Source organism: Pithys albifrons, chromosome 3, assembly GCF_047495875.1.
Source record: "Pithys albifrons albifrons isolate INPA30051 chromosome 3, PitAlb_v1, whole genome shotgun sequence".
Lineage (NCBI taxonomy): Eukaryota > Metazoa > Chordata > Aves > Passeriformes > Thamnophilidae > Pithys > Pithys albifrons.
Window position 1 is genome coordinate 79,943,684 of NC_092460.1, and position 27,402 is coordinate 79,971,085.

Genomic DNA, 27,402 nt, shown 5'->3' on the forward strand with positions numbered 1-27,402 from the left:
TTAAGGCAGCCAGAATTATTTCACGTATTCACCCCAAATTTGGCAATTGCTTCGGCCAAAATGAATTTTTAAAAATAAAAATATACATAGCAGAAAAAAAGAAAGATTACTGCTCTGCCTGTGGGTTATTTCTTGGTCTTTTTACTCATCTAAACAGAATAATCCATTTCCTCAAAGTCAACTTTTCCACCCATTTCTCCAGTGATCTCCCCAGTTCAGTGTAGTGTAAATGGGCCCTGGTGGTAAATCTGTGACCGCTGGTGAGGAGGTACATATGTGTCGAGCTGCCATCTGGCTGCTACTCAGGGGCAAGTGAAGGAGCAGAATTCTGGTACTCTCCACCAACACAGCAGCTCATCAGGTTCCTTTCTCTGTGCCATCAACTTTCAGACGACTTCAAGAGCTGTAACATACTCTGACACTGCTGTAGGTACCACCACTGCCTCAGGCTTAAGAATGGCATTCAAAATTCTGACTCTAACTCAAATCACCAATGCTATGGAACACCATTAGGAGAAAGGTACTTTCTGTATCCATGGCAAAGCCTTATGCTACTGGGGAAAAAAAAAGCACCTTGTTTAGTTTGTTTGAGACCTGCCACTGAATAAAAAATCAGAAGGAAAGCAGATATATTTGAGAGAAGCAATGAAAAATAATTCCTGTTGGATAGCAGGACCAGCTCCACTGTCCAACTCCCTTTTGGAAATGTGCAATTAAATTTACAAGAGCAAATAAATGAATATCTGAAAAAAAAATCTTAGAATTACACTATGAATAATTTTGACTAAAATCTAAAACCAGGGCATGAAAAATCATGAAGTTTTTAATCTCTACAGCTAGCCCAGAACTAACTACTCTTGAGAACCATCTCAAGAGCTTCCAGATTTTTTGGCCCAACTGATGCAACTAGTGAGATTTTGTCACAAACTGCATTCCCTGAATTGATGAATTATGTCTCTAAAATCACCATGAAAACCAAATGTCAAAATGTTGCGATGAATTTGCTAGGTTTCAATAGTACAGGTATCCACACTCACTGTGTGCCTTGTTTATACGTCTAGGAATGTCCTTCATCAACCAATACAATCAGCATTGTAACCTTTCCAGAGTATCACGTATAATTTTAGTAACAACTTCAGAGACTGGCAGATGGATCCAGGTGAAGTGTTAGCTCTGTGTTTATGGATAAAACAAGTCTTTCTCAAATGCTGTGTGCTAAGACTGTATGTTAAACATTGCTTTTTCAGTGCGTGCAGAATATTCCTGGTAAAGTGGCATGTCCTGTCATTGCCCACAATACAAAACCACTGTCACAGGCATCTCTTGAGGCAAGGAATCCTACTAAGGGTGACTGTGCAAAAATTGTGTCAGAACAGAAATAAAACCATGTTATGCCCTGGATTTGAACACCTCTCACTACACGATGAAGAGTTCAAGAAGACTTTCATGGGAAGAGTAGAGGCGCTAGGCCAGGGATGTGAGAACAGCCATTACTGGAGGTGAAGGACCTACCAAGTCGACCTTGCCAACCAGCCTAACCCCGCCAACCCTCGTGAGCCAAAGCGGATAGCGCGGGCCTCGCCCCCGCTTACTGGGCGTGGGATGCTGTACAGCCCAGCCCGCCCATGGTGCGGGGCTGTCCCCTCCCGGCACACTCGGCAGGGGCCTGCTGTTCGCCCCTCGGGCGCCCGCGGTGCCCGGAGCGGCCCCTCCGCTCCCTGAGGCTGGCAGTGCCTTCGTGCGCCGTCCCGGGGTCTCGGGGCCGCCGAGCCTCCCGCGGCCCGTGATTCTGTGTGACAGCCGCGCCCCCGCCGCTCCATCCCCGCCCCCGGCCAGCGCCGGCCCCGCCGCTCCATCCCCGCCGCCCCCGGCCAGCGCCGACTCCGCCGCTCCATCCCCGCCGCCCCCGGCCAGCGCCGACTCCGCCGCTCCATCCCCGCCCGCCCCCGGCCAGCGCCGGCCCCGCTGCTCCTCCGCCCGCCCCCGGCAAGCGCCGGCCCCTCGCAGGCGCTGCTGCCGCTCGTCCCCGCCCGCCCGCACGGCCCAGCCCCGTCCCTCCCCTGTCTGCGGCAGCAGCGGCGCGATCGGGGGGGCGGCGGCGCCGTCATCGAGGGCTCTGCCCGGCGCTCCATCCCCGCGCAGCCGCCGCTTCCCCTCGCCTCGGCTCGCTCGCCTCCCCGGGTGCCCCCATGCCCAGCAGCGAGGCGGTGCCGCTGGGGCTGGGCGCCTGCCGCAGGTCGGGGGCGCTGGGCGGGATGCTGTCGCTGGTGGCGCGGCTGCTGGAGTGGCTGCGCTCGCTGTTCTGGAAGGAGGAGATGGAGCTCACCCTGGTGGGGCTGCAGTACTCGGGCAAGACCACGCTGCTCACCGTGCTGGCGGTACGCGGCCCCGGCCCGGGACAGGGCAGAGCAGGGCGGGGCGGGGGCCCGGAGGGGCGGCGGCCGTGGCGGTGTGGCCCGGGAGCCACCGCCCCGCGTCCATTCCCTGGCAACAAGTGCGGGCTTGGCCGCCGCCTGCTGTGAGGCCCCGCGGCGGTGCGGTGGGATGCGGTGGGGTGCGGTGGGATGCGATGGGATGCGGTGGGAGGGAGGGCGGGGGCATGAGGCAGCTCGTGCGTTGTTTGCAGCCTCGAGAATTTCGCAGCAGGCCCAGGTGGGTTTGGAAATGTTTTCAGGGAGAGAAACAAGATGCCTGTGTCTGACTGCAAAGTGTGCCCATCTCGGAGCAGATTTTTGGGCATGGGCTCTTGCTGTAATTCAGAGCTGGATTTTCATGGCCAGTGTATCCTAAAATAATACATTGTGTTTCTCCCAAGGCCACAACTCGCCTATTACTGAATTCTCTCCTCCCATCAGGTGCATCAATATTAATGCCTCCCACAATTCCTCCATAGCTCTTTCCCAGCATTCAAGTCTGATTGCAACATTCCCTTCTCCCTGTGCTGATGGCCTAACACTAACATCTATCACATTTTCTCTTGTCACCATCCTGAAATACATTCTTCATCTTTGCTGTGCCCTCCAACCTGCATTTGGGTCCATCCCAAATATTTCCATCAGAAGATGGAAACAAATACCTATATGTTACATGTGCTTGCTACCATTCATGAAGCTTAGTGCATACCCTTTTCTGCAAGTTGATCTCTCTTGTGAGTTGTATCGCATCCTCACCTGCCATGAGACAGAAGTCCAGGTCTTCTTCAGTCCTTATGCTCAAAAGCTACTAGATCATGAATCAAAAGCAGACTGGGAGGTGCGTGGCCTAAAGTCAAAGATATTGAGACCATGAAGACATGAGTATATGGTATTTGTAACTTGCTTTTGTATAAGATTATAGATCAAAGGCAAAATAGGAGATTATGCATTGGCATGAATAAAGAAGCAGAGAGCACGAGAAAAAGGAATGATGTAGTGCAAGTGCCCAGTGGAATTGTATTTTGGGTGACATCAGCAACCAACTAACAGAATATCTGTACTTATTCTAGTTGGTTTGTTAGGCAATCAAATGGTTTTGTTTAACACAGGCCTCAGTGCTTCTCATGCCCATTGAAAGTGTTCATGTCCCAAGAGTGGCCCTTGCTGAGGAAAAGGTAAAAGGCATGACAAATGACATTGCTACTTGGATTGTTTTTGTGAACAGAGCAAAGAAGTACACAGCAGTTCAGAAACCCCAGTAGTGTGTGGTGTCAGATTTTTTGTGTGTAACTGTTTGTCCACTCACTTGTACTATACCTCCTGTGGAATGGCATCACAGGTGTTTGTCTCTCACATGTTAATACCTTGAATACCAGAGCACTCCTATTACTGCAGGTCTGATTTCCACAGGAAATGTTACTGCTTAAGAATATTCTACAAGGCATTCATGCCTTCTGACTTGCGGAGGATCACAGACTGCAGGCTTTGTAGCTTTTGGATCTTTCAGTCTATAGACAACATGCCATGATAATGACCAAAGAAGAGTGGTTGGAGAATTTGGAGAAAAATGATTTAATAAGGCAATGGGTGATAGCTTACTCTTGAATATTGTTGATACAGTATTGTATCAGGAATGGTAAATAGATTGGGAACTCTGTATGTGTTTGTGTATATCTGGCTAGAGTGTGACAAGACGAAAATTACTGTTGCAAGGTAGTGGCTACTTAAAGTGAAAGCTGCAGTGGATGAAGAAGAAAATTGATAGGAAATGATTATTATTTTTCACTTTGCAATAGCATTCAGACATCCTATCAGGCTAAAACTGAATAAACGCCCTTCAAGGCAGTCTCGGTCCTCAAAAGTTTGAGCCGTGTTTAGTCGTCTGTTACCAGTGGAAACCTTGGGTCACATCACTGCCTTTTACTGTGGACGTGCACTGATTTAATGGAGTAGAATCTGGCCCATGATTGTTGATATGGTAGGGGCTAATGTATTCATTATCAGTTCAATATTCAGCAACTTTTAAGGGACATTAAAAAATTCTCATCAACAGTTATTTTTCATCTGCGTTGGAGTGTAATCTGCTTTTTACTGAGATACGGCAATAAACCTTTTTGCACATTTTAAATATTCACAAATATAGGTAATTTGCCATGTAACACTTCCTTGGCAAGCAAAATGGAACAGATTTTTTGCTTTACAGTGCTTACAGCACTCAAAGCACAGTAATCAGAGCTCTTATGGGCAAAAGATTCAACTCATTACTTTCTTTTCTTCATTGTGTGGGAAAATAAAGTACTGTAAGCATAATACTTTCTTTGTGCTGGTTTCATTCAACCAGAATGGGAAATTTGTACAAGAAAAGACTAAAGTCCAATAAAGGGGATGGTACTTATTTGCATTTTATCCAATACCAGAGCAGTTATGATTTTTGTTATTGTTATTGTTGTTATTATTATTTTTATTATTTTATTACTATTATTACCTTCCAATTTAGCATATTACATATGATGTATAATTGGCTGGCAAAAGTGGAATATTGACTTTCTATGAGTTTGTTTAAACAATAGTCTCCTGAGTCAGCTGTCTGGTTTTCCAGGCATTCCTGTCCTTGAGTAAATGATTCTGCATTTTCAGGATTTATGTGTTCATGTGTGTTTATATGTCAGTCCTCTGCAAATAAACATACTATATATTTTAACAAATTCTTAGAATCATTAACTCTGGAAAAGTCCTCCAAGATCAAGTCCAGCATTTGACTCAACACTGCCCTGTCAACTAAACCATAGCACTAAGTGCCACATCCAGTTGTTTCTTGAACACTTCCAGGGATGGTGACTCCACCACTTCCCTGGGCAGACCAGTACCTGATACATGAGATGGTTACTTATTGGCTTTGTCTTACTACCTACAATTTAAAACTTCTGTTGCTGCCAGGTTCATGTATCTGTATGAAACTGCAGGTGCATTTGTCTTCACTTCTTTTTCCCCTACTCCTGTTGATAAGTTAAGGAAGCAAAAACAGAGGAGGAAAAAAAGAGGCAAAAAGATGGTAAAAATTTATAGTACATATTTTAGCAAGCTGGTTCCTGTAAGTAAGGTTGAACAAGTAATTGATGGCAGTTGTTTCTTGCCTAAAAATTCCAACACCCAAAATTTTGTGAGAGAATCAAGTAACTGTCAAATGTTATACTGCCTTTAAAGTCCCAGATTAAAATTAATTTACCTAAGTTTGTAAATGCAAACTGGAGGCAAAGTGTAGTCTCACTCCACTACAAACAGCAAAGAGAAAAGTTGCAGAAATCGTACAGAGCCCAGCAATAGCACTGCGGGGGTGGATGGTGGCAGTGTGTGCTCTGAGAGGCACATGGTTGTTACAATGCACCCTGAAGCTCTGATCCTTGTTTTCTTAGACAGGGAACTGATGAAGCATAGCTGCATCTCTCCTTGTCCATATATTGATATTTTCTTCCAAAAAAACCCAAAACCCAGGGCACATGGGACAATGAGGTGAATATGGGCAGATAGATATGGAAGGGCAGTGGCAAATCCAGAAAGTCCTGCTTTCCTTGCTGGATGACTGGAAAACCAGGACACTGTGTATGTTGCAGAGTGCCTGGGCCTCTATGGAGATGCAACTTAAGTAACTAACTGCATATCTTACTGTATCATGCCTAGGAGACACAATAACTTGTTAATGATACATTTTCAAGAGGAAGAATGAATAATAAATTATCTACTTAGATTTGAGTTTAGTCTTTGTCCTCAAAAGCCATCTTATGTAGCGGGTAGACATCTGTAAGATTCCTGTTAACATGATGACAAGTGTCTCTGTTGTGAAAATACTTCTCTGAACTAGGCAAAGGGGCAGTCCTTTGGGTTTGTGTTTGGGGTTTATGGTGTGGTGAGTTAGTATGTTGTATTTTTCTGTCTTAATGGCATTCTCTTAACTGCTATGGGGGGACTCCTCTGCTCTCACCTACTCAGAAGAAAAGGGTTGCATGTAGTGCTCTCTATATGAGTAATTTTATATTTGGAGTTAAGTCATTGCTTACAGTAGTGGGAAACTGCAGGGGAAAGTCTTGCAAAACTCAATTTTATAGTATTTTATCATACTATGGGTTGGACTAGATGACCTTTGAAGGTTTCTTTCAACTCAAACCATTCTATAATTCTATATTTTGGCTGTGCTGCTTTCTGGTTTGCTGAAGGATCAGATGAATAATTATCTGAAATCTCGTGGTTTCTGGGGTGATCTTTGTTGCTGAGAAGAATAAAAGATCATTTAAAGGGGCTGAAATGAGCAGTCTTCTTTGGTGTGACAATGCAGTAATTGAAGTGCTGGCCAGTGCTCTTGATGAAAATTAATGTGGTATTTTACAGTGTTGTAAAATAAAATGTTTTAGATGGCAAATGAGAACCTTTCTTGCTTGTATCAACTGTTTTTATAATAAATATAATTTTGTTTTTGTATTCTAGTCGGGACAGTTCACAGAAGATATGATTCCTACAGTAGGCTTCAATATGAGAAAAATAACAAAAGGAAATGTTACCATAAAGGTAGGTGTGCATGTTCTAATTATTAGAGAGTGAATTAATAATAGAGTAGAACAAGAGTAGAATAATTTTAACTGGAAATATGAAAGCATAGGTAATAGATGCAGTAGGGCAGTATTTATGCTGCGCAACAGGAAGGTGTACTGATCAGCAAAGAGCTGTTTCCTCTCTTTCCTTGCTGTGGAGTTTCCCTCCAACTCTACTCATGCCCATTAACTTCTTGTCATCAAGCATATTCCTCTCTTTCCCATTTTCCTTGTCTCATCTGCTTCCACAAACACCAAACTACCTGCTTGTGTCCCTTAAAGAGGAAGCATTGTCATTGCTTGATCCACAAGTAAGTTTGCCAGTGAATGAGGAAAAAAAAGAAATTATAGCTTTGAGTCCTTCTGTTGAATGTGTCTCAACAACCATCCACATGTTGCTGAGGAAAAAGCTGAACTCTGCTACAGAAAGAACATACTTCAGCCTAACAATATTGTTGTGTGTTTCTATTTATCTTCTCCCCAAAGAGTGCTTTTTAAATCAAAAATCAGATCTTCTGAACATTTTTTCCTTTGGGGTCCAAATTCCATTTTCCAAACAAAACCTTTCTTGAAAAGGAAATAACACCTGCACCTCTTAAAAATGTCACAAAATAACCTTTTAGTAATATACTCATCGTAGCAATTCTAAACCTTAGTATGATGTTTTTAATGTTAGAGACAAGCTAGACTTATCTTCTGGGAAAGGTAAAAGAGAATCAGATGGGTGGCAGAGATTAAAGGTCAGCTTTTACAATCATCTTAAGTGTGTAGTTCTACCTTCTACTTTAGGCCTGGCCCTGTACCTTGCAGCCCTTTTTCATCACCGTCCGTGATCACAGGGCAAAGCAGTACTCAGATCAGACAACTGGTCTAGGTGAAGGCAGCCTCCAAAAACCCCACCAACCAAACCAAACACATGCCTGTGCCAGCTTCTCTTCAGTCAAATTGCCTAAGCTGTGTCCTCCCAAAACATCTGCCTAATTGCTGGTGCCAGCACACTGTGGAAAAGCAGCATACAGTTACAGGCAAAATGATTCATTTTTGGGGTCAGTCTGGACAGATTGACTTAGACAGCTGCAAACCACCATATTTAGAGTGCAAAATCTTAACTGGGAGAAAGCAGTCTCTCTGTTTGGTGAGAAAAACAAAGTTTTCCTGTATCCTTCCATGCTGGTAGCTGCAAACTTTCAAGTGGAACTAACACTACCTGTTGCTAAAGGATTGCAGAGTTACGTATTTGGTACCCACACAGAGATTGCTCATGGATTCAGATAGATCAGAGACAATACTAAAAAAAAGAAGTTTAATCCTATGTTGTTACTTTGGATAGTATTAAGTTTTCTAGTCCTTACGATTAATTTATGATTCATATTGGTTTTGAGAGAGAATTTATGGAGAAGCGTTGTTGGGCCTGATATCAGAACAATAGTTTGATTGATATGCTAATTGTATAGGTTTTCTCCTCTAGTATTCTGTTTATTATACAGAAATTAACATGTATGCTAGCTAGGACAGCAAATCAAATATTGTATTTACAATGGGAACATCAGAAGTACTGCCTTATTGCTGTGGCCATCCCATGCTTTCTTGACCTCTTATACATCAATTGCAGATGTGCAGGAGAATAGCACCAGTATCAAAATTGTGATGAGCATTGTGATATGAAGTGGTAAACACAGACTCAGAAGCAAAAGCTGTGTGAGTTTAAGTAGTCAAACTGTCTTAAGTTTTCACTTACTCAAAGAGGTAGTTTTTCTTACAGTTTTTTCAGGCATGCAGGTGTTATTTGTCCACCTCCCTGAGCCTTCCCCTTTCTTTCAGAAGGGTACATTTGTACCAAAAGCACTACTTTCCACCTGAGCTTTAGCAACGCTTCTTAATTCATCCAGGAGAGAATTCTGTTTTCAGTATTCCTGAACATCAGTTTCATACACTTTTTATCACATCTGCCTTGGTTTACCACTGATCAAAGAAGTCCATAGTCACTAAAAAACGTTACTACATTCAGCCATAATTCATAAACAATCAACCGGAGTAGGAATTTCTTTTCAGTTCTTTTGTTTTCTGTCTTTTGCCTAGAAACAATGAGGCCATGATTTGTATAGAGAAAAGCATAAGGATAGTTGGAGTGTTGCTGCAGAATTGTCAGATATGGAAGAAAATTAAGAAATTGGTGGTTCACTAAACTAGACAAAAGCCCTTTATAAGTAGGCAGAGTCTTCAAAATAAAGCATTTTTTGAGCCAGGATAGCTCAAGTACTGGAGTTGTCTACACAAACAATATTGTAAGATTAAGTTTGTGCAGGGACAGTATGTATGAGTTTCTGTGGAACTGTGCCTTGTTTTACACTTTGATCTCAAAAGTGATATTATATATAGTTGTTACAATAGAATTTTTAAGAATAAGGAGATAAAGCTAACATTATTTAATGTATTTGTTAGTTTTAAAAATGATACTTGGTTTGGAAGTCAGTCTGCACAGGAAAATATCTTAATGAGCTCTTTTGGTCTCTGCTGCAACAGCATACAGTGAAAGTAAGAGGTGTAGAGGAATATGGCTCTATGTATAGATGCATATATCCTTGAAAGTCTGTCAAGATGAAGTACTTGTATATCAGTATCTATTCCTGTGTCTTGGTTTAAATCTTGCACCCTAACTGCTACTTAAAATTTCCAAAATTATTTTACTCTTAGAGCATTGACATCATTTGTTTATAAGTTGGTGAATGAGGAATGGTGAGGGGTGTTCCTTGCTAGAATCCTTTTAGGAGCTATTTGCAACTCAGTAACAAGGATTCAGAGTGAAATTTTTTTTTAACCTTTGTATCCCAACAAAACAGGTTACCTTTCTCATAGAAATATTGCAATATCCAACTGTCAGCTATTAAAATCCCTGGATAAAGTGTTATTTTATTAAACCTGTGAAGTTCTTCAAACATGTAAGGAATGATCTCCATGCTAAGCAGAGACTTAACATAGTGTCTGACATTTTTCAAAGGTTTCAGGGGACACTGCAAAACATAATCAATCAAATTTACTATTAAAGTGAGGCTGAGAAATCATCTGGGTCAAAAAGTCATCAAAGAAAAATTGGAATTCCAGAAGTCTAAGATTGATCACCTTAGGCAAAGTAAGTTGCAACACCAGCAAGTAGGTTATACTTATCCTTTACCTGTTTTTTCCCATGTTTTGGGGTAGTCTACTAAGAAGGAAGTCCTATGCTAGTGCAGTGTCACTGCCTGGTTTCTTTACTACAGTTCCATCTGCAAATTCCATACATGCAGAAAGAACCGAGGGGCACATGGTCTTCTTTACTGTCTTTTGACTTTGGCAGTCATTTCCAGAAGGCAGTCGGTTTATTCTCATTTTTAGTCTATAGTCTTAGTGTGCAAAAGTATGGTGACCAGCATGCCTGTGTGTATGTGTATTTATCTGAACCATGCTAATAGAGAAACGTTGATTTATGAAAGCCAAAGAGCTTTGTAGGAAGATGACAGTTTCATGTGCCCTTTAACTGAAGTTGAGCATGATCAGAAATGAAAAGTTGTCAGCTTGAACCATGAATTTTCAAATTTTGGGTTGTCAATATATCTACTAACGCATCACCTGTTATTTCCAAAACAGAGGCAAAAGGAAAGATTTTACAACACAGTATTTGAAATCTAAGCAGGAAGTGTTGTGGTTGTTGCAGTTGTGGTAGAGGCATTAGAGTGCAGGATGATTTCCAGCATCAAAATATCTAATGTACTACAACTTAGGGATCTATTAGAACTATTTTGATGAAGTTTATTACAGAACTGGTGGCTATCTTTTTTTTCCCCTGCAAAAAATCTGAATTACTTTGAGATTTTATTTTCAAACAGTTTTTGTTTGCTGAGTGATGGATTTTCTGTATTTTTGCATCTGCTCAGTTTTAGTAGTCCTTTTGCTTTGATGGGATTTACTGATCAACAAGCTAAACAAGCAATTAAAAAAATTATTTTAACAAGCCAGGTTTCAAGGGCCTCAGAGGACATGCATCATGAGCTGTTGTTTTAAGGAATTGTGAAGCTCCAGCTAACCAGCCTTTGACTCTTGCAGTGATGGTCTTAGAATAGTCTAAGGTATAAAAAGGAAATAGAGTACCATAAGACATGCATATGCACAGATAATGCTGCAGCTTCATTTTCCTTGCTTTTGCATGTGTTTTTCTTAAAATAATGATGCCAGGCAGATTCTGCACATCCCAGCTTTTGCAGTCCTGAGGGAGCAGAGAGTGGGTGCTCAGAGGTCCGGAGTTGCCGGAGCTGGACTGTGGTCACCCCAGCTGTCACCGCTAGATGCCAGCGTCCCTCCACCACACCCGTCACGGACCCGGCTGTGGGAGAGCAAACCTGGGCTACTTGGTCTTTTCTCTGGTATGGCAGAGAGGGAGATGAGGGATACTGGCTCTATATGTTCCTCTTCTAGCTGCCTTCATTGCAGCACTCCTCCTCCTCTGGACAACAGTGTTATCAAGTCTCCACACATCCTCATAGAAACAGAATCCTCCTGCTTTGTAATGCTTCATCCCACTGTTCAGGATATTTTGCGGATCATGTTATCTCATGTGTCATGCAGCAATACAGGCCCTTGATAGCTCCAGCAGTGTTTCAGATGCACTGGCTCCGCATGGCTTGGGTCGCTCTGAAAAGGCCATGCTGTATCTGGGCTGATTCCTGTAAAGAAGAATTTTTGCTGAAATGTCCCACTGATTATTACAATGGTGTGTAAGAAGAGCTGTACTGGTGGATTCAAAAGTGCTGTGATCCACAGCGGGAAGTTCAGTTACTCATGATAAATCCCGGGGATTGTTTGATGTGTTCATTAGTGACCTGGATGATGTGACAGGGTGCATCCTTCAAGTTTGCTGATAACACAAAACTGCGAGCAGTGGGTGGTACAACAGAGGATAGTGCTGCCATCCAGAGGGACCTCAACAGGCTAACTGATGGGACCCTTATGAAATTAAAGAATGGAAAGTACAAGGTCCTGCACCTGAGAAGGATCCAATCCCAGGCGTCACTACAGGCTGTATGACTGGGAAGCAGCTTTGCAGAAAGGGACTTGGGAGTCCTCATGGACACCAAGTTGATCTTTGCCAAGCAGTGTACCTTTTTAGCAGAGACCAAAAACATCCTGAACTGCATTAGGAAGAGATTTAACAGCAGGTCAAGGGAGGTGATCCCTCCCTTTTATTCAGCACTGATAAGGCCAAACCTGACATACTAGCCAGTTCTGGGCTACCCAGTGCAAAAGAGATGTGGAGCTCCTGGAGAGATTCCAGTGAAGCGCCAAGAAGATGATTAAGGAACTGTAACCTCTCATGTGAGGAGGTGCTGAAATATCTGAGACTGTCTAGCTAAGAGAAGACTCGGGAAGATCTCATCAGTGTAGCCAGAAGATGTAGCCAAACTTTTCTCTGTGGTGTCCAGTGACAGTAAGTGCCAATAAATGGTAGTGGGCCCAGAATGAAATATGAGAAATTCCATTTAAACCACAAGAAAAAGTGTTTTCACTGGAACCAGGCAGATTCTGGAGACTCTCTCCTTGGAGCTATCTCCTCTACATGACCTTGCCTTTACCAGGAAAAGTTGGATTATGCAATTTTTGAAGGCCTCTGCTAGCCACAGTGGTTCTCTGAGGAGTTAAATGAGTGGCTTACAGAATAAATGTAGAGCACACTTGGAATTACTCAAGGATCAACTAAGAAGGAAAAGTATGAAAGTACTTTCCCTTCTGATAGTTTAAGAAAAGCCTTGGAGACTGTGAATGTGCTGGGAGTTGTGTGCTGCAGATTGTGATACAGGATCATGCATTAGATGGTGGTCCTGCCAAATGCTTGGGGCCAGAAGGCAGTGTCCTGAGTCAGAAGAGGTAATGCTGAATGTTTCACCAGTCATTCAGAATAACTGTTAGGACTCCTAAAAATGAGGACCGGTGTTTATCTTGAGGATGAATCAGATATTTGCCAAATATCTTAGGTAATTTCTTCTTAAAATTTCTTCTTTCATGAAGAAGGTTCTGCAACATCCCTTGTTTTGAACAATGTTCTTTCACTTGTGTTAGAAAGCTTTTTTCCTAGTACCTGACATAAGTTGTTGTCATCACAAATTGAGCTGTTTTTTTCTTCTCTTGTATATCTGGCAGCCATTTCCTGGGAAACATGATTTTGTTCCCCCCTCCCCTCTTAATGGGTCGTAACTTTCAGAATCTCACCCTTTCTTACCAGGAGTTTCTGAAATTTGCCTGTGTCTGTTCTATAGACTAATGCTCAAAACCTATATAGAAGTCTCCCTGACACTGAGAACAGGGCAGTACATACTTCCAAAATTGTACATAAGATCCTTCTGACAGTCCATGCTGATTTAAGATCTGCAGCACTGTTGAGATGCGTATTTAGGTTTGTGAACTAATAAATCTTTTTGTCCTGCGTCTCTACCTGGTTGTTACTCATTTTGTGTGGGTGTATTTGGTTCCACTGGTGCATGTATGTGTTAAATTTCAGCTGCCTTGTTTCAGACCATTTCTCTGTCTGGTCAAGATACAGTTATCTGCAGCTTATATAAACACATGTTCTATGCCAGCATCCTGTTGGAACACCTGGGAACCATACATGCTGTCCCTGCTTAGGTCTGCCTTAAACATATTTTCTTCATTGCTAAATGCTGTAAATCTGTCAGGACTGCTCTGACTTCAGAGGTGGAGGACAAAGAGATTCATAAGGAGAGTGGCAGGTGGGGTTAAATCTGTTGTGGGAGAATGTCCTTTTCTTGTCCTATTTACCAATATTAGATTAACTTTTCCCAGCGTACCCACTGTTGTACATCCACCTGGATTTTCTCTGCTGTTGAGCAAATACTAATTTTTGCTTTCCTGGTTATATGTTCTTCAAGGACAAACAAAATTAATAATCAGTAGTTACTGATTGACTGTTTTGAGATATAAGTGTCCTTGCCTCTGGTCTCCTTGCCCTCAGAATTCTAAATGCAAGTTCTGCTTACAGCTTAGAACTTCAAAATCACGTGAAAAGAGCGTACAGAGGATTGCACATGGTCATGCAGAATCAGGGCTTCTGCTTCGCGGAGGACGCCATTTTGAGGCTAGGATGGGTTGGCTCCTTTGCATGTGTTATGTCTTGATTGAGAAGATTGCAGTCTTACCTCTGAAGTTGGGTTCCCTGGTACTCTGCTGCCTGAGAACCCAGTGTGGAGTTAAGCACCACAAGGCTCAGAAAACAATTTCTAAGTACGGACTTTGCTTTATGTCCTGTGTAAAATCCACTTGTTGATCCTTCCGATGTTGTACCTTTTGTCTGATAAAATGGCAAATATGCTCAGGTCACTGAGAAATACTGTCTGTTGTTAAATTGCCTGTACTTGTCAGGAGTTGAAGTTATTCAGCCATTTTGTGTTGCAAGTCAAAGTCCATTCCCAGTTTTTCAGTGAAAGTATTATGATTAAATGAAATAATGATAAATATTGAAGTGTGTGTATAGCTTTTTTTTTTTGTCTGATATGCTAAAATAACATACCTATTGGGATATTTAAAAGTTGAACTTTATTGTCAGTGAGGAGTGACAACAGGGTTCTTTAAAGGACTGTGTTGGATTTCAGATAGCACAGTGTTCTGGGAAGTATTGTCTGCAGAAAATGTAGCCACGTGGCATATTTTTGTCAGTTTTAAGAGCAACTGCAAAGACATTTCCAAAATATGGGATAATAAGTAGTAAGTGATCTAAAATAGTAAGTAATCTAAGTAGTAACTTCCCTATTAAATTAGGTGACTGGTACTACAAGTAAGGTTCTATAGTTTTGTATGCACAGGGCAATTTATTAAAAATATTATTAGATTTTTTTGTTCTTCTGTTTATTAGATGAAGAAGATGAACATTGCTGGTTGAAGATTCCATCTAGAATATGTGACTATTTAGGATTTGTCTCCATTGAGCTTAGCCAGGTAATAAGTAAGCCAGCCTGAGCCAGTTGGCTGAACTCGATGGAGAGCAGTGTGTGCTTTGCAGGAATAGTTCACCTGGTAGGCAGGGTGGGTGAGACAGATGGAATAATTTCCTGCTCTTGATACCCTCTGTACTCTTCAATATCCACAGAGAAATTTTAGTCACTTGGATTAGATACCTACATGCTTTCCAGTTTCTCCCTGTCATAACACATTGAGTTGGCTATGAAGGCAGTGACTGCTTGCTGTGTGTACTTGAGCTCACTGGTCACATCTTAGTGTCCGCAAGCTTGTCTGTTTACAATATGGTGGTGTTGGGTGTTACTGGTGCTACCTTATTCTGCCTGAATACTCTCCTGTGTTTACAATTTCCTGACCTGTTGTTCAGGTTAGTTTTCATGGCTAATATTTTCTAAATACTTCCAAGGAGAAAGATACATTTCTGAGTTCAAATATTTGTAGTGTTGGATTCATCTTGCAAGTTAATATGTCTGAATGTAAACATCTATAGGTCTGCATTTGGGTTTAAGCTCCTTTAATGATAGTCAGAGGAGCTGTAGTCAGTACTGTCAAGCCTAGAGTGTAATTCTGTCATCCTGAAGATGTTATATCTCATCAACTGAATGGCTGTCTAGACTTTGCTGACTACTGTGATTGTAGGTAGTGAACCCACGCATTGACATCACAATACAAATGTGTCATTGTACACCTCTCTGTCCATGAGAAATACCCTACCCAGCATGTCTGAAAAAAGCCATGTAAACTGACATCTAGAAAATACTTTTCCTGCAATTTTCTCATGAACTGTCAAGGTTTTCCACAATATAAGTTAATTAAAAGAAACACAACTAGAGTGTTAATGAGCCTTCATGTAACAGAAAGCTTTCAAAAATCTTTGAACCTATTCCTCAGTTCCATTTTTGCTCCACTGTCATGATAAAGAGGTGAGGATTTTTTTTCATTTCATGCATTTATTTTCTTTCCCTATTTCAGATAATTATAACTTGATATACTGACATAAACTGAGTTCCCAAGCACTATTAAAAACACCTAGTCTGTCTTGTGTCCTTCATGTTGTAATGAATAGCTATAAGCCTGATTAGGGAAACTGACTGGAAATGACTTATCTTTCTATTGTTTCAAGGTGACTTTTTCTCATAATGAGAGTAATCTTATTCTGCAGTGCAATTTAATAGAGTAAGATACAGTGCATCATCAAACAAGGAAAAAACTGGTATTTTTTTATCTTGCATTATTTATTTTGTGATTAATCCATGCTACATCATCTTGTAGATTGTCATGGCTACCACTACTGCAAAAATCTAATCTGACTACTGGCCTGCCCTGTCCTCTTTCCTTTTCTTTTTTCTCTGATATACACGGAAAAAAATTTTGTTTCTTTTTCCAGACACACAGATGTGCACCAGATGGCTACAGATAGTTTCAAGGTCCCGATGAGTTATTAGAATAATTAGTGTTGGTATACGGTTTTTCATCTAACCATAATGCTGAACTATGTACTCATCACGTTCAAGCTTTTATAATATGTGTTTATTTTATTAAGACTTTTGAAACTGCTTCAAATGTCAGTGCAGATAATAATTGATACCCGACTCATGGTCAGAAGTTCCCTCTGCTTTTTGTATGTAAAATTCTTGATCTTATACAGGGCATCAAAGAAAAATCTACATTTAGGTGATACACTCATTTCTTGTCAGAAGGAACAGTAAGATATCAATCGGGGAATGATTTTAATGGTGAATTGGGAAATACTTTTCTAAAATATGGGCATAAGATTTTGAAAATTATGCAGAAATTGATGCACAAATATTGTTCATGGGCTGTGAAATTAACAAAAAGTAGTGGATGTTAATTGAAAAAGTCCTTATCCTAACAGTCTATTAAGTCTTGCTGTTTTGTGCAAGTCTTTGTTGCCACAGAAGATATATTACATTTGGATTTATAGTGTAAGTGTGAAGACAAATTTTAAGAAAATTTTGCTTCTGTGTTTACTGCTTTCAAATTCAGTTTCTTCTGTAATGTATATGCCTCCTAGCTCTGGTATATGGTACCTATTGTTTTGATAGCTAAATCTGACTGAAGTAAGAAATAATTACTTCTCTTTGTCCTTCAAGAGGAACAAATCCATTACTTTTATTTTTCAGTGTTCATCACTATTTTAATAGATGTGTCACTTGTATCACAACTGTCTTTGGATGTAGCTGCAACAGCTACATTATCACGCAGTCCTTGCCTGCATGATTTAGATATTTTCCCTGGTATTTTGACCTGGGAAACAGTTTTGAAACAAGATTATTGTCATCCACTAAAAATACCGAATTTTTTGCAAGCAAAGCAGAATAAGTTACTCCTGTAAAGAAAAATAATTAGTTAGCCTTTTAACAATAAGGAATTCTGTGGGATTGCCAGACACTAATGCCATGCATAAGTATTTGCAGAACTGGAGCTTTATAAAATCCCAAACAGAGTTTGAGCTTTCTGCTTAATCACTTCAGGCCAACCCTATACTACTGTTTCCTTTCTGGTTCTGATCACACATGTCTTCTAAAGCACATTTGATGAACAAATGGGGGAGCTGTGGAGGTATTGGAGCTCCCTAGAGTGTATCATCCCTTATGTGAATGCATCCTTCTCTCCAACCAACTCTCTGTCTTTAGCCTGCTGGGGGTCTTATACATTCTTAACTTGAGTCTCCCTAGCTGTATTAATAATTCAACTCCATAACTGTTTTCATACAATGATGGGTTTTTTTCTGGGTTTTGGACTGTGTGTTTGCAATAATTCACTTTAGTATCTCGGTAAGATTTTTCTTGCAGTGAGTGGGAAAGGGTAGCATTCTCTAGATGGACATTTGGAGTTTTTAATGTCACAGGACTGACTCGCTCTGTGAATGTCTGTCCCCCTCCATTGACTGAAAAGAACTGAGAAGAGCAGTCTCTTGCAGAAGGTGTTGTGAAACAAGTGTTTGAAGCAATGAGCATTTCTCAGATCATAGTGTGACCAGGTTAGGTGGGGAGTTGCACCATCACAAAAGGTCATTAAAAATTTTTTGGCATGCTGCATGTAAGAGGTCATTTAATCTGTTGGGTTAGTACTGTGTAGTTCAAAAAAATTTTGGGGCTGAGGTGTTCTTACCTTTTCCAGGTATGGGACATTGGAGGACAGCCAAGGTTTCGAAGCATGTGGGAGCGTTATTGCCGAGGAGTCAATGCAGTTGTGTAAGTTTTCTTTTGTATGCCCATAGAAGTTGTACTTTGCTATATAGTTTTCAGTTTTTTCCTTCGTTTCCTTTGTCTCAGATTCTTTCCTCTCTTCCTTTCCAGAAAGCTCTTCTAGGTTTTCAGCAACTTTGTCAGCTCTATCATTTTTGTCTGTGCCTGCTTTCTTTGCTGTCTTGCCTACTTCTTTCCTGTATTCTTCAAATTTTGCCTTGAATTTCTGTGAATTCTTTGCATTTAATAATTGGATTGCCAGAAGTTCAGGCTTGGGGCATTCACTGGCAAAGTCAGCATGTGTGTTCCAGACCCATGGATCCCATTATTATCATTTTATATATTACATTTATAAATAATGTAGTTACAGTTTTGTTTCGGTCCACCTCCATCACATAAGAAGACCCAACACAATAAAAGTAGTGTGTTTTACACATCCATCAACCCAGACATACAAGTAATTGCATATTCCAGACCATTTTTAACTCACAGTCTGTATTTAATTTTGTTTCTTCCTGTATCAAAAAATGCAGGGCATATACAACTGAGAATGTTTCTAATGTGATTGTCAATATAAACATGGTTGTCATATTTATGATGTTTTAGTGCCTCTTTCTACAAATAATGGGCAATACTATAAATAACTGTATTCTCATTGCAGTTACATGGTGGATGCAGCAGACTTAGAAAAAGTAGAAGCTTCAAAGAACGAGTTACACAGTTTGATAGATAAGCCACAATTGCATGGAATTCCAGTAAGTATTTTGATTATTATTCTTACTGGAATGTAGGCAGGGTAGCCTAAATCCTCAGGAGTCCTGTGGACTCTTGAAAATATTAGGTTAAATATGATGCAGCCTTGATACACTGAGCACTTTTAAAAACGTTGTTGTGGTATTTTTTCAGAGTACTCAGCATCTTATGAGTGCTGCAGTGCGTTTGTATGTTTTCTTGTCTAAAGGTCAGAATAGATTTGGAAAAATTCTGTTTTCATGTGTGGTATTATCAGACAGTAATTACTTTGAGTAACCAGGCCTTACTGGCTGGGTTTGAACCAGTGACCCAGATATGTACCTGAGATCTGAAGGCATGTGAGATTCATCTCTCTGCAGGTTGTCAGACGCTACCATCAAGTAATGTCTTCTGCTTCCAGAGATTGTGTAGGAGCTTGGCTTTTTGTCTGTCCTGACTTTTTCTTGACTTAGTTTTTCAAACTACATTGTGTGGAAAAAATGCAAATATGCATCTGTTCTCCAGTAGGAAGTGTCAAAGAATAGTGTATTCAGCTGAAATTCTAATGAGGGATTATGAAGGTGAAGACCAATGTTTAATTAAATGTCATCTGCCAATTTAGAAAACCATCAGGTTACTATTGGTCTTTATATTGACACCTCTAAGCGAGAGTTCATGCCTTTGATTGTAAGAAAGAAAACAATGAGGAAGAAGTTGCTCAGAACTTCATGGCTTCTTACTTGGCCCCTTTTTATAAGCAATTGGACAGTTGGCCACTGCAAGTAATTCAAGTCATCTGAGGATGAGTAGACAGAATGCCAAAATAAAAACAGCCTGAGAATGAAGATTTCACACATCCATTCTCAAAGGAGAACTTTTTAAGTGACTCTCCATCTTTTTGTACAAGGTTTGCTATTAGTGTTGTGATTTTATGGCTAATTACCTATTGAACAAATTCTACAAAATCTGGAGTCTACTGTTCATGGCTAGTGATATTGCCTGTCCTTTGTGCTCTCTTCATAGGCTGTTTTACTTCTCAATTTTCATTCCCTAAACCATAGGTCTCTCATATCATCAGAAGTATTTAGTTAAGTTCCTTGCCTTTTATATGTTACACTGTCACATTCCACATGCTCAGCCTGACCAGCATGGTAATTTCCAAGGTGCAGTGATGTATTTTTTAGTTACTTTTATTTCATAGGTAGTAACGAGTATTGAACTTCCTTCAATTTATTGTGCTCAGACTTTTTCATTACGGATTTTGAAATGACTTTATTAATCTGAGACTGCAGGTAATGAGTATTATGTTCCAGATTCATGGAAAATAATGGGACAGCCCTGACTTAGAATTGTAGCACATCTGGAAAACAATAATGCAATCATAATTAGAAAAAACCTTTCATTGCTTACTTTATCTTAGAATGTGCTCACCCCATTTAGCTGACCTTCATTCATACTTGAAGCCTTAAGTATTGCATAGGAACTCTGAATTTCCAGCATCTGTTCAGTAAATTTTCTGTGTTTCTCCAACTTAATTCCTAATGGCTTCCTTTCAGATTTCTGCCATGGATGCTCAAAGTGGAGGGAGAGGAACTGGTCATTTGGCTGGTGCTTGAGTGATATACGGTTCGGATGCTGGGCTGTTTAGTATATGTCAATGTTAAAAAGCAGGGAAGCAAAACTCTAGAGACAATAATGTCTGGGTCTTTAGGACCCAGCCTCTGCTGCTGGTGCACTGCTTTTATTAACATTAGTCTGGTCCTGTGAACTGAATCTCCATTGGTAGCTGGAGTGCACCTGGTGTATGCTGTCTTCCATACTTAGTTGCACACAATCTGATGCCATCCAGAATGGAGGGATTCACTTCCAGAGGAAAATTCTGATACTAATACATCCAGAAATAATTGGGTCCAATTTTGAGAGGTTATGCAGCTATCATCTGGTCCTGATGAGAAGTGGGATTTCCATGATCCTTCCACAATCATTGGTCATTTTGATTATGTCCTCTATTGCATTCTAAATGCTTAGCTGAGAGGACCAGAAGAATGCCAACAGACAGTTAAAGACAAAAAAACCCTTTTATTGCTCCTGGATTTAATATGCATATGAATTATTTCTTTCAGGTGTTAGTTCTTGGAAATAAAAGAGACCTCCCTGGTGCACTGGATGAGAAGCAGCTAATTGAGAAATTGTAAGTAGCTGGCTCGTGTAAAAAACCAAGACACTGTGAAATTTGATATCTACGAGAAAATCATTGGTAGTCTATGGCAATAACCAACTATAAAAGATTCATTTTATATTCTCAGATATTTCACTTTGAGCCCTGCTGGCAGTTGACATAGTGATCTAGGCTGATAACTGACTGCAGTAGATTTGAACATCTCCTGACTGGTTTTTTCGGTTGTATGAAGTTGTTTCAGATAATCCTGTTTTCCCATCACTGAAGCTACAACTGCTATGGATTGTAATAGAGTCACTTAAACTTCTCAGAGTACGTTGTAGTGGCAGTTTAATGCTCAAATGGCAGTAGAACAGAACCATTTCAAACTACTGTCTGTAAATGTAAGCAATTCAGATATTTTTGGCATATATCCAAAACAAACACTTATGGATTACTGAAACTAACAAATTGATGGATTGTAATGGCAATTTTAAGGAAATACACAAATTTGTAAAAATGGCCAGTATAGCACTAATTTTGTAGAATAGGGTTCTTTGTCACAAGTCACACAGTTTTGATTAGTAGAAGTGAAGTTTTGATAAAGTATAATCAATTAAACTGGGACTCACAGAAGGGCTGAGGTTGGAATAAACCTTGAGATGATCTTGTCTACCCAACTGCTCAAGCAGAGCCTTTTGCCCCTTAAAGCTCATTGCCCTGGACAATGTCCAGACATTTTTGAATATCTCCAAGGATGGAGACTTTGCAGCCTCTCTGGGCAACCTTTGCCAATGCTTGGTCACTCTCAGATGTAAAATGTTTTCTGTTTGCTCAGAGAGAGCCTCCTGTGTTTCAGTTTATAGCTGTTGCCTCTTGTCACATCACTGGGCTCCATCTTGTTTACAGCCTCCCTTCAAATTTTTGTGCAGATTGACAAGGTGTGGCTCCCTAAGCCTTTTCTTCTCTAGGCTAAATAGTCCCAGTTCTCTCAGCCTTTCCTAATATGTGAGTTGCTCCAGTTCCTTAGTGATTTTAGTGGTCCTTTATTGGGAGGCACACAATTAGACATGAGTATAGCCTAACCTTTTTTGCTACACTGCTAGATCATGTTCAGCTTGGTTGCAAAGATGCTTTCCTAGACAGTCTGCCTCTGACATTTCCTGGTGCCTGGGGTTGTTGCTTTTCCTTGTTGAACTGTGTGAGGTCCCTGTCAGCCCATTTCCTCAGCTACCTCTGGGTGGCAGCACAGCCCTCATTTGCTCTATCAGACACTCCTCCCAGTTTCCTCTCATTAGCAAGCTGGTACCCTGCCCCATCATTCATGACAAATGACGATGTAGAACAGGACTGGACACAGTATTGATTCCTGGTGTACACTACTAGTCATTGGGCTACAGCTGACCTTTGTGCCACTGATCACCTGACTGTTCAACCAATTTTCAGTGCACGGAACCATCTGCTCATCCAGCCCATACTTCCTCTCACCTTGTCTTTGAGGATATTATGGAAGACACTGTCAAAAGCCTTACTGAAGTCAAGGTGCACAATATCCATTGTTCTCAAACTGTAGATTTCATTGTAAGGTTACTGTGTTGGTCAAGCATGATTTTCCTTTTGTGAATCCATGCTGACTGCTCCTGAATCCATGCTGATACTCCTGATTACCTTCTCATTTGTCACATGCCTGGGAATAGTGTCTAGTATTAGTTGCATTATCACCTTCCCGGGAATCAAGGTGAGGCTGACTATCATGTACTTCCCTGGGTCCTCCTTCCTGGTTTTTCTGAAGAGTAATGTTTGCTTTCTTCCACCCTTAGACATCTCTCCCAGTCGACACGATTGTTCAAAGGTTATTGAGCGTGGCCTCACAATGACATCAGCCAGCTCCATTATCACTTGTAGGTACATCCCACCATGGCCAACAGAATTCTCTATGTCCAGTTTGCTTATTTATTCCTGGACCTGATCATCTTCCTTCAGGAGTGCAACTTTCTTGCTCCTGATTCACCCTTGGTCTCTGAGGTCTGGGGTCTGAAGGCTCATCTTAACTAGCAAAGGCAGCATTTTCATGTCCTGTCTAACCAGGTTCCCTGTCTCACTGAGCAATGGGCCCACGTTTTCCCCTGTGTTCCGTTTGTCACGTACGTCCTTAGAGATGTCCTTCTAGTTTTCTTTGGCATCCCTCATGAGACCAACTTCAGTTAGACTTTGGCTGTCCCAGTTGTGTCTCTGCATTCTTGGATAATGTTTTTGTGTTCCTCCCATTTCACCTGTCTCTAGTTCCACCTTCTGTTTGCTTCCTTTTTATTACTGGGTCTTGCCCAAAACTTATCATTCATTCACTTAATGCTTTCCAACTTTTTTTCTGGACTTGTTATGATGGATTGCTCTTAAGCTTGGAGATGATGTTTGAATATTAGGCAGCTTTCTCAAGCACTTCAATACTTACAGGGCTTTATTCCATGGGGCTTTTCAAGCAGATCTCCGAAGAGGCCAAGTCTGCTCTCCTGAAGTCCAGGGAGGGCATTGTTTAGTGCTCTTCTTTATTGGAGTCTCTTATGGTCTCAAGACTCTTTCTTTCTCAGTGCCTCTCCATCTGCTCCAGGAACATAGTCTTTTTTTTTTTTTCTGCATGTCTTTGTCACTTATGTGAGAATAAATAAGGGGAAAAATAACAAAGTGCTCAGACACTCTGAGGGAGGGTAGGGAAATTCCCAGAAAGAATAGAAGTTGATTAAGATTCAGTTTCTTCCTAAATGTAGAGGCATCCTTTCAATAGGAATCAGATAATAAGTATGATATAGTAAACAGTCTGAAGATAAATGGTGTGATCATTTGAGTACTGTTACTTGGTTATGAATTACTGGAGATAAAACCTCTGAATTCTAAGTGAAAAGAGTAACACATGAATGATAACACATGGATAATACTTGGTTGCTGCTACAAAATGTTATTTTTATCTCCTAGATTACTACATAATTACTCAGTATTACACTGACTTAGTGAGAAATTTGAATTTTTTGTGAAATGACTTGGTAACATTTTAGTCTTTATTGTTTAAGAAATATGTGGTTTTCTTTGTGGTATATTTTAAGAATTTAACACCTGAGAACAGAACTGAACCCACTGAGTAAAAAGCAAAAAACATATAATTTAATGGAAATTTCTGTTGTCAGTTTTTGTGGCATTATAATAGTACTTATTATTTTTGTTTCTGTAGAAACCTTTCAGCTATTCAAGACAGAGAAATCTGTTGCTATTCTATTTCCTGTAAAGAGAAGGATAACATCGGTAAGCTTCTTCCAGTATCATCAATATATGCTTTGTACTTTGAATCAGATCTTGCAAATGTTAATGAGATTTGAGCATCTACCTTTAATATATTATTGAAAATCTCATTTTATATTGAAAGATATTTTACAAATATTATGTGCAACTGTATTTGTTTCAACATAGAATTATGTGTAATTTAAAAGTAATTTGTGGAATTCCATGAGAAGTTAATTTGACAGGGACCTTGGAAAAGCATATTTAAAGCCCATAGTAATTGAACCCTTTACAAAAAACCTGTGTTACTTTTGAAAAAACGGTAGCTGCATATGAAGACCTTTCGATTATTGTGTGGTCCTTAAAAAATTTTGGTGTTTCACTCCATACATGATGTTACTTGGTAAGCAGGTTTTGCAAGCATGTGGCTGTATGGTGGGTGGTGTTTGTTAAACTGAGAGCATAGTGCTTGTGTCCTTTGGAGATGAAAAGAGTGCATCCTGTAGTCAGGACCTATAAAAGCCCCATGAATTTGTCTTTCACCTACCTTTGCTCTTTGCATTTTCTGCTCTCTCCTATCTTCCACTTTGCTATCCCTTTGCTCTGTTATATTTTCCTCTTCCCTTCCCTCCACAGGGCAGGAGAAAAGGATGAAGCGTAGGCTGAGCCAGCAGCAGTTTCCTGGGGCCATGCTGCCTCTGTGCCCCTTCTCTGCATGCTGAGTAGTGCTGGATGGGAGGGGTGCAGCCTGGGTACATATTTATAGCTGCTACTTGAGGAAGCCAGTCTTGTTAGAAGACCTGGGCAGCTCTGTAGGGCTCAGGTGAATGAGACTGAGAGTGGGAGTGGGAGGAAAGCCAGTTTCTCTCAGCAGCATGGAAAATTTCCATCCCACAGAGAGGACCAGGTAGTGGCGATGGTAAGGAGACTATGCTATTACACCCCGTGGTTCACTTGAGCTGTGAGAGTTTTCAGCTGTGTGCAGAGACATGTTAGGCAGGTAGGGCTTCTCCTGGAAGTGAAGTACCTGATTTGGATATGTCAGTTTGAAGGAGATCAGACCCAGGTCTGCTGCAGCTTGGGGTGGAACTGTTGCCTCAGACTGAAGAAAATACACAGAATAAACTGTTACACTGGGAAAGATTTGACTTCAGGTTATAAAGACTGTGGAGGACAACATAGAATAATCTCAATAGGTGAAAGGCAGTGAAAGTGATTGAAGTTTTTTAAATACTGTGCTCGATTCTCATCACATTGACAAGGCTGCAGTGGAGGTTCTCAGAAGTGGTATTGTGACTGGAAACTTGCAAAACCAGTTTAATTTCTGAAAGAATCTTGGAGAAATTAGGTTTTGATCCTGGTTCCTTTATATGGATGTCCTGGAGGAGAAAGGCATGCAAAAAAGGCATGCTAAAATTTGCTAATGCAGGACCATATAGATCAGTTACTTGTGGAAGTTCTGTGAGTAGTGATGAAAAAGACTCAAATCCTAACTGTGAATTGGTCACATATCTTCCAGTGTAACTTGTGCCTAGAAATGCTAGCCTGGCTCATGAATATTTGCTGAGAGAAATAATAAATGGGAGCAGACTGTGTATGTCATTTGTATCTGGAACTGTGTGGGCATTGCTGAAGCACTGTGTGCTGTATTTTGAGGAAGACTTTGAGAAGCTGAAAAGGGGTTGGACAAGAACCTGGGGAGTTCAAAGGGCTGGAAAATATAATTTATAATGAAAGACTATAATGAAAATATATTAAGCTTATTAAAGTGATTAAACTACGTGTCTGTTAAGCAGAAGACTGGGACCTGTCTTCTTCCTCTGCATTTTTGGTTGATGTCAATGTAGCTGAATGAGATGATACTTGTTTTTCAGTGAAAACTTCAGCCTAGCAAACTGGTCTCATAAAGAGGTATAGGTGTCAGGCTGCCAGTTTCTGTGTCCTGAGAGATTGTGGAAGATTATTATGTAGTTATTAGCTTTGCTTTAGGTGCTATGGGATCCTTTTGTCTGCAGTCTCAGTGCCTAAGCTGGTCTGCAAGGATATTCATGGAGCGCTGTCTTGAACTAAGTACAAATATGGCGACAAATTTCAATTTGAGGGCTAGAGCTGTTGCTGCCCCCTGACATCCTTTCTGCCTTCCTGACAGATGTTACTGCCTTGAGGCGAAAACATCTAATCTGCTCATGAATCAGTTTGTGAACTGCTGCAGTTTTCAGGCCAATGCATTAGATTGTATCAGGAGAGGGGCCAATTTCAGCTATCAAATTTTAGTCCAGTGTTGCATGTCTTTCAGAGACCTTGGACTCCTACAACCTACCTAAATAGCTTTTTAATATATTGTACTTAATATATTGTCACATGTTTGCTCTTCTCATTCCTTCTGTTTTTGTATTTCTGCCTTTGTTCTCACATAGCATTTCATTCTAGTCTGGATTTTACAGTTCATTTTATGGTCATCTTAAATCTTTGCTTTTTCAACAGTTCCTCATCTATCGCTTAGAAAACTGGATGTCAGTCATCATATTTCAGGAATACAAAATGCACATAATTTAAAAACATATAAAAAGCAACAAGAAAAACCCACCTGGACATTTAAGTTCTGAGCTTTAATTATGTGTAAATGAGAGCATCTGGTTTCTGGGTTTTGTTCAGTTGGAGTTTTTGTATTTCTGTTAACCTGCTGGTGTTATGTTGTGCTTCTACACTCTGCAAACAGCCTGACGAGTTTTTCATTTTGTTTCATCTGTCCTGGCAGACATAACATTGCAATGGCTTATTCAGCACTCCAAATCAAGACACTGTTGAAGAATATTTTGGCTGAAGATAACTCTTCCCCAATCACTTTGACTCCTATCAGCTGTACACAACCGAAAAGATAAGGAATGCAACTTGCGTATTACCAGGACTCACTGTGGTCGTATTTGTTAACAGAAGTAAATCTGAATTGTAGCTTGTCTCTCTATTTTGATTGTTGTTTTGTGGTTTTTCTTTGTTTTCTTTTCTTTTTTTTTTTTTTAAATCAAGATACTTGT

The 27,402-nt window shown here is 40.5% G+C and overlaps 1 protein-coding gene across 1 annotated transcript; it reads left to right on the plus strand.

Annotated features, from left to right (window-relative positions):
* Positions 1-2,024: 2,024 nt before the first annotated feature.
* LOC139669511 (ADP-ribosylation factor-like protein 8B) lies at positions 2,025-27,381 on the plus strand. The gene is made up of 7 exons (XM_071550011.1): positions 2,025-2,378; positions 6,894-6,974; positions 18,140-18,213; positions 18,869-18,962; positions 21,063-21,130; positions 24,321-24,391; positions 27,126-27,381. Exons 1-7 carry the CDS (start codon positions 2,190-2,192, stop codon positions 27,173-27,175), a joined length of 627 nt encoding a protein of 208 aa, XP_071406112.1. The 5' UTR covers positions 2,025-2,189; the 3' UTR covers positions 27,176-27,381.
* Positions 27,382-27,402: the final 21 nt, after the last annotated feature.

Coding starts and splice junctions, on each gene's coding strand:
- LOC139669511 (XM_071550011.1), top strand. CDS start 2,190: ATGCCCAGCAGCGAGGCGGTGCCGCTGGGGCTGGGCGCCTGCCGCAGG. Junction 21,131..24,320: donor AAGCAGCTAATTGAGAAATT/GTAAGTAGCTGG, acceptor TTGTTTCTGTAG/AAACCTTTCAGCTATTCAAG. Junction 24,392..27,125: donor TAAAGAGAAGGATAACATCG/GTAAGCTTCTTC, acceptor CTGTCCTGGCAG/ACATAACATTGCAATGGCTT.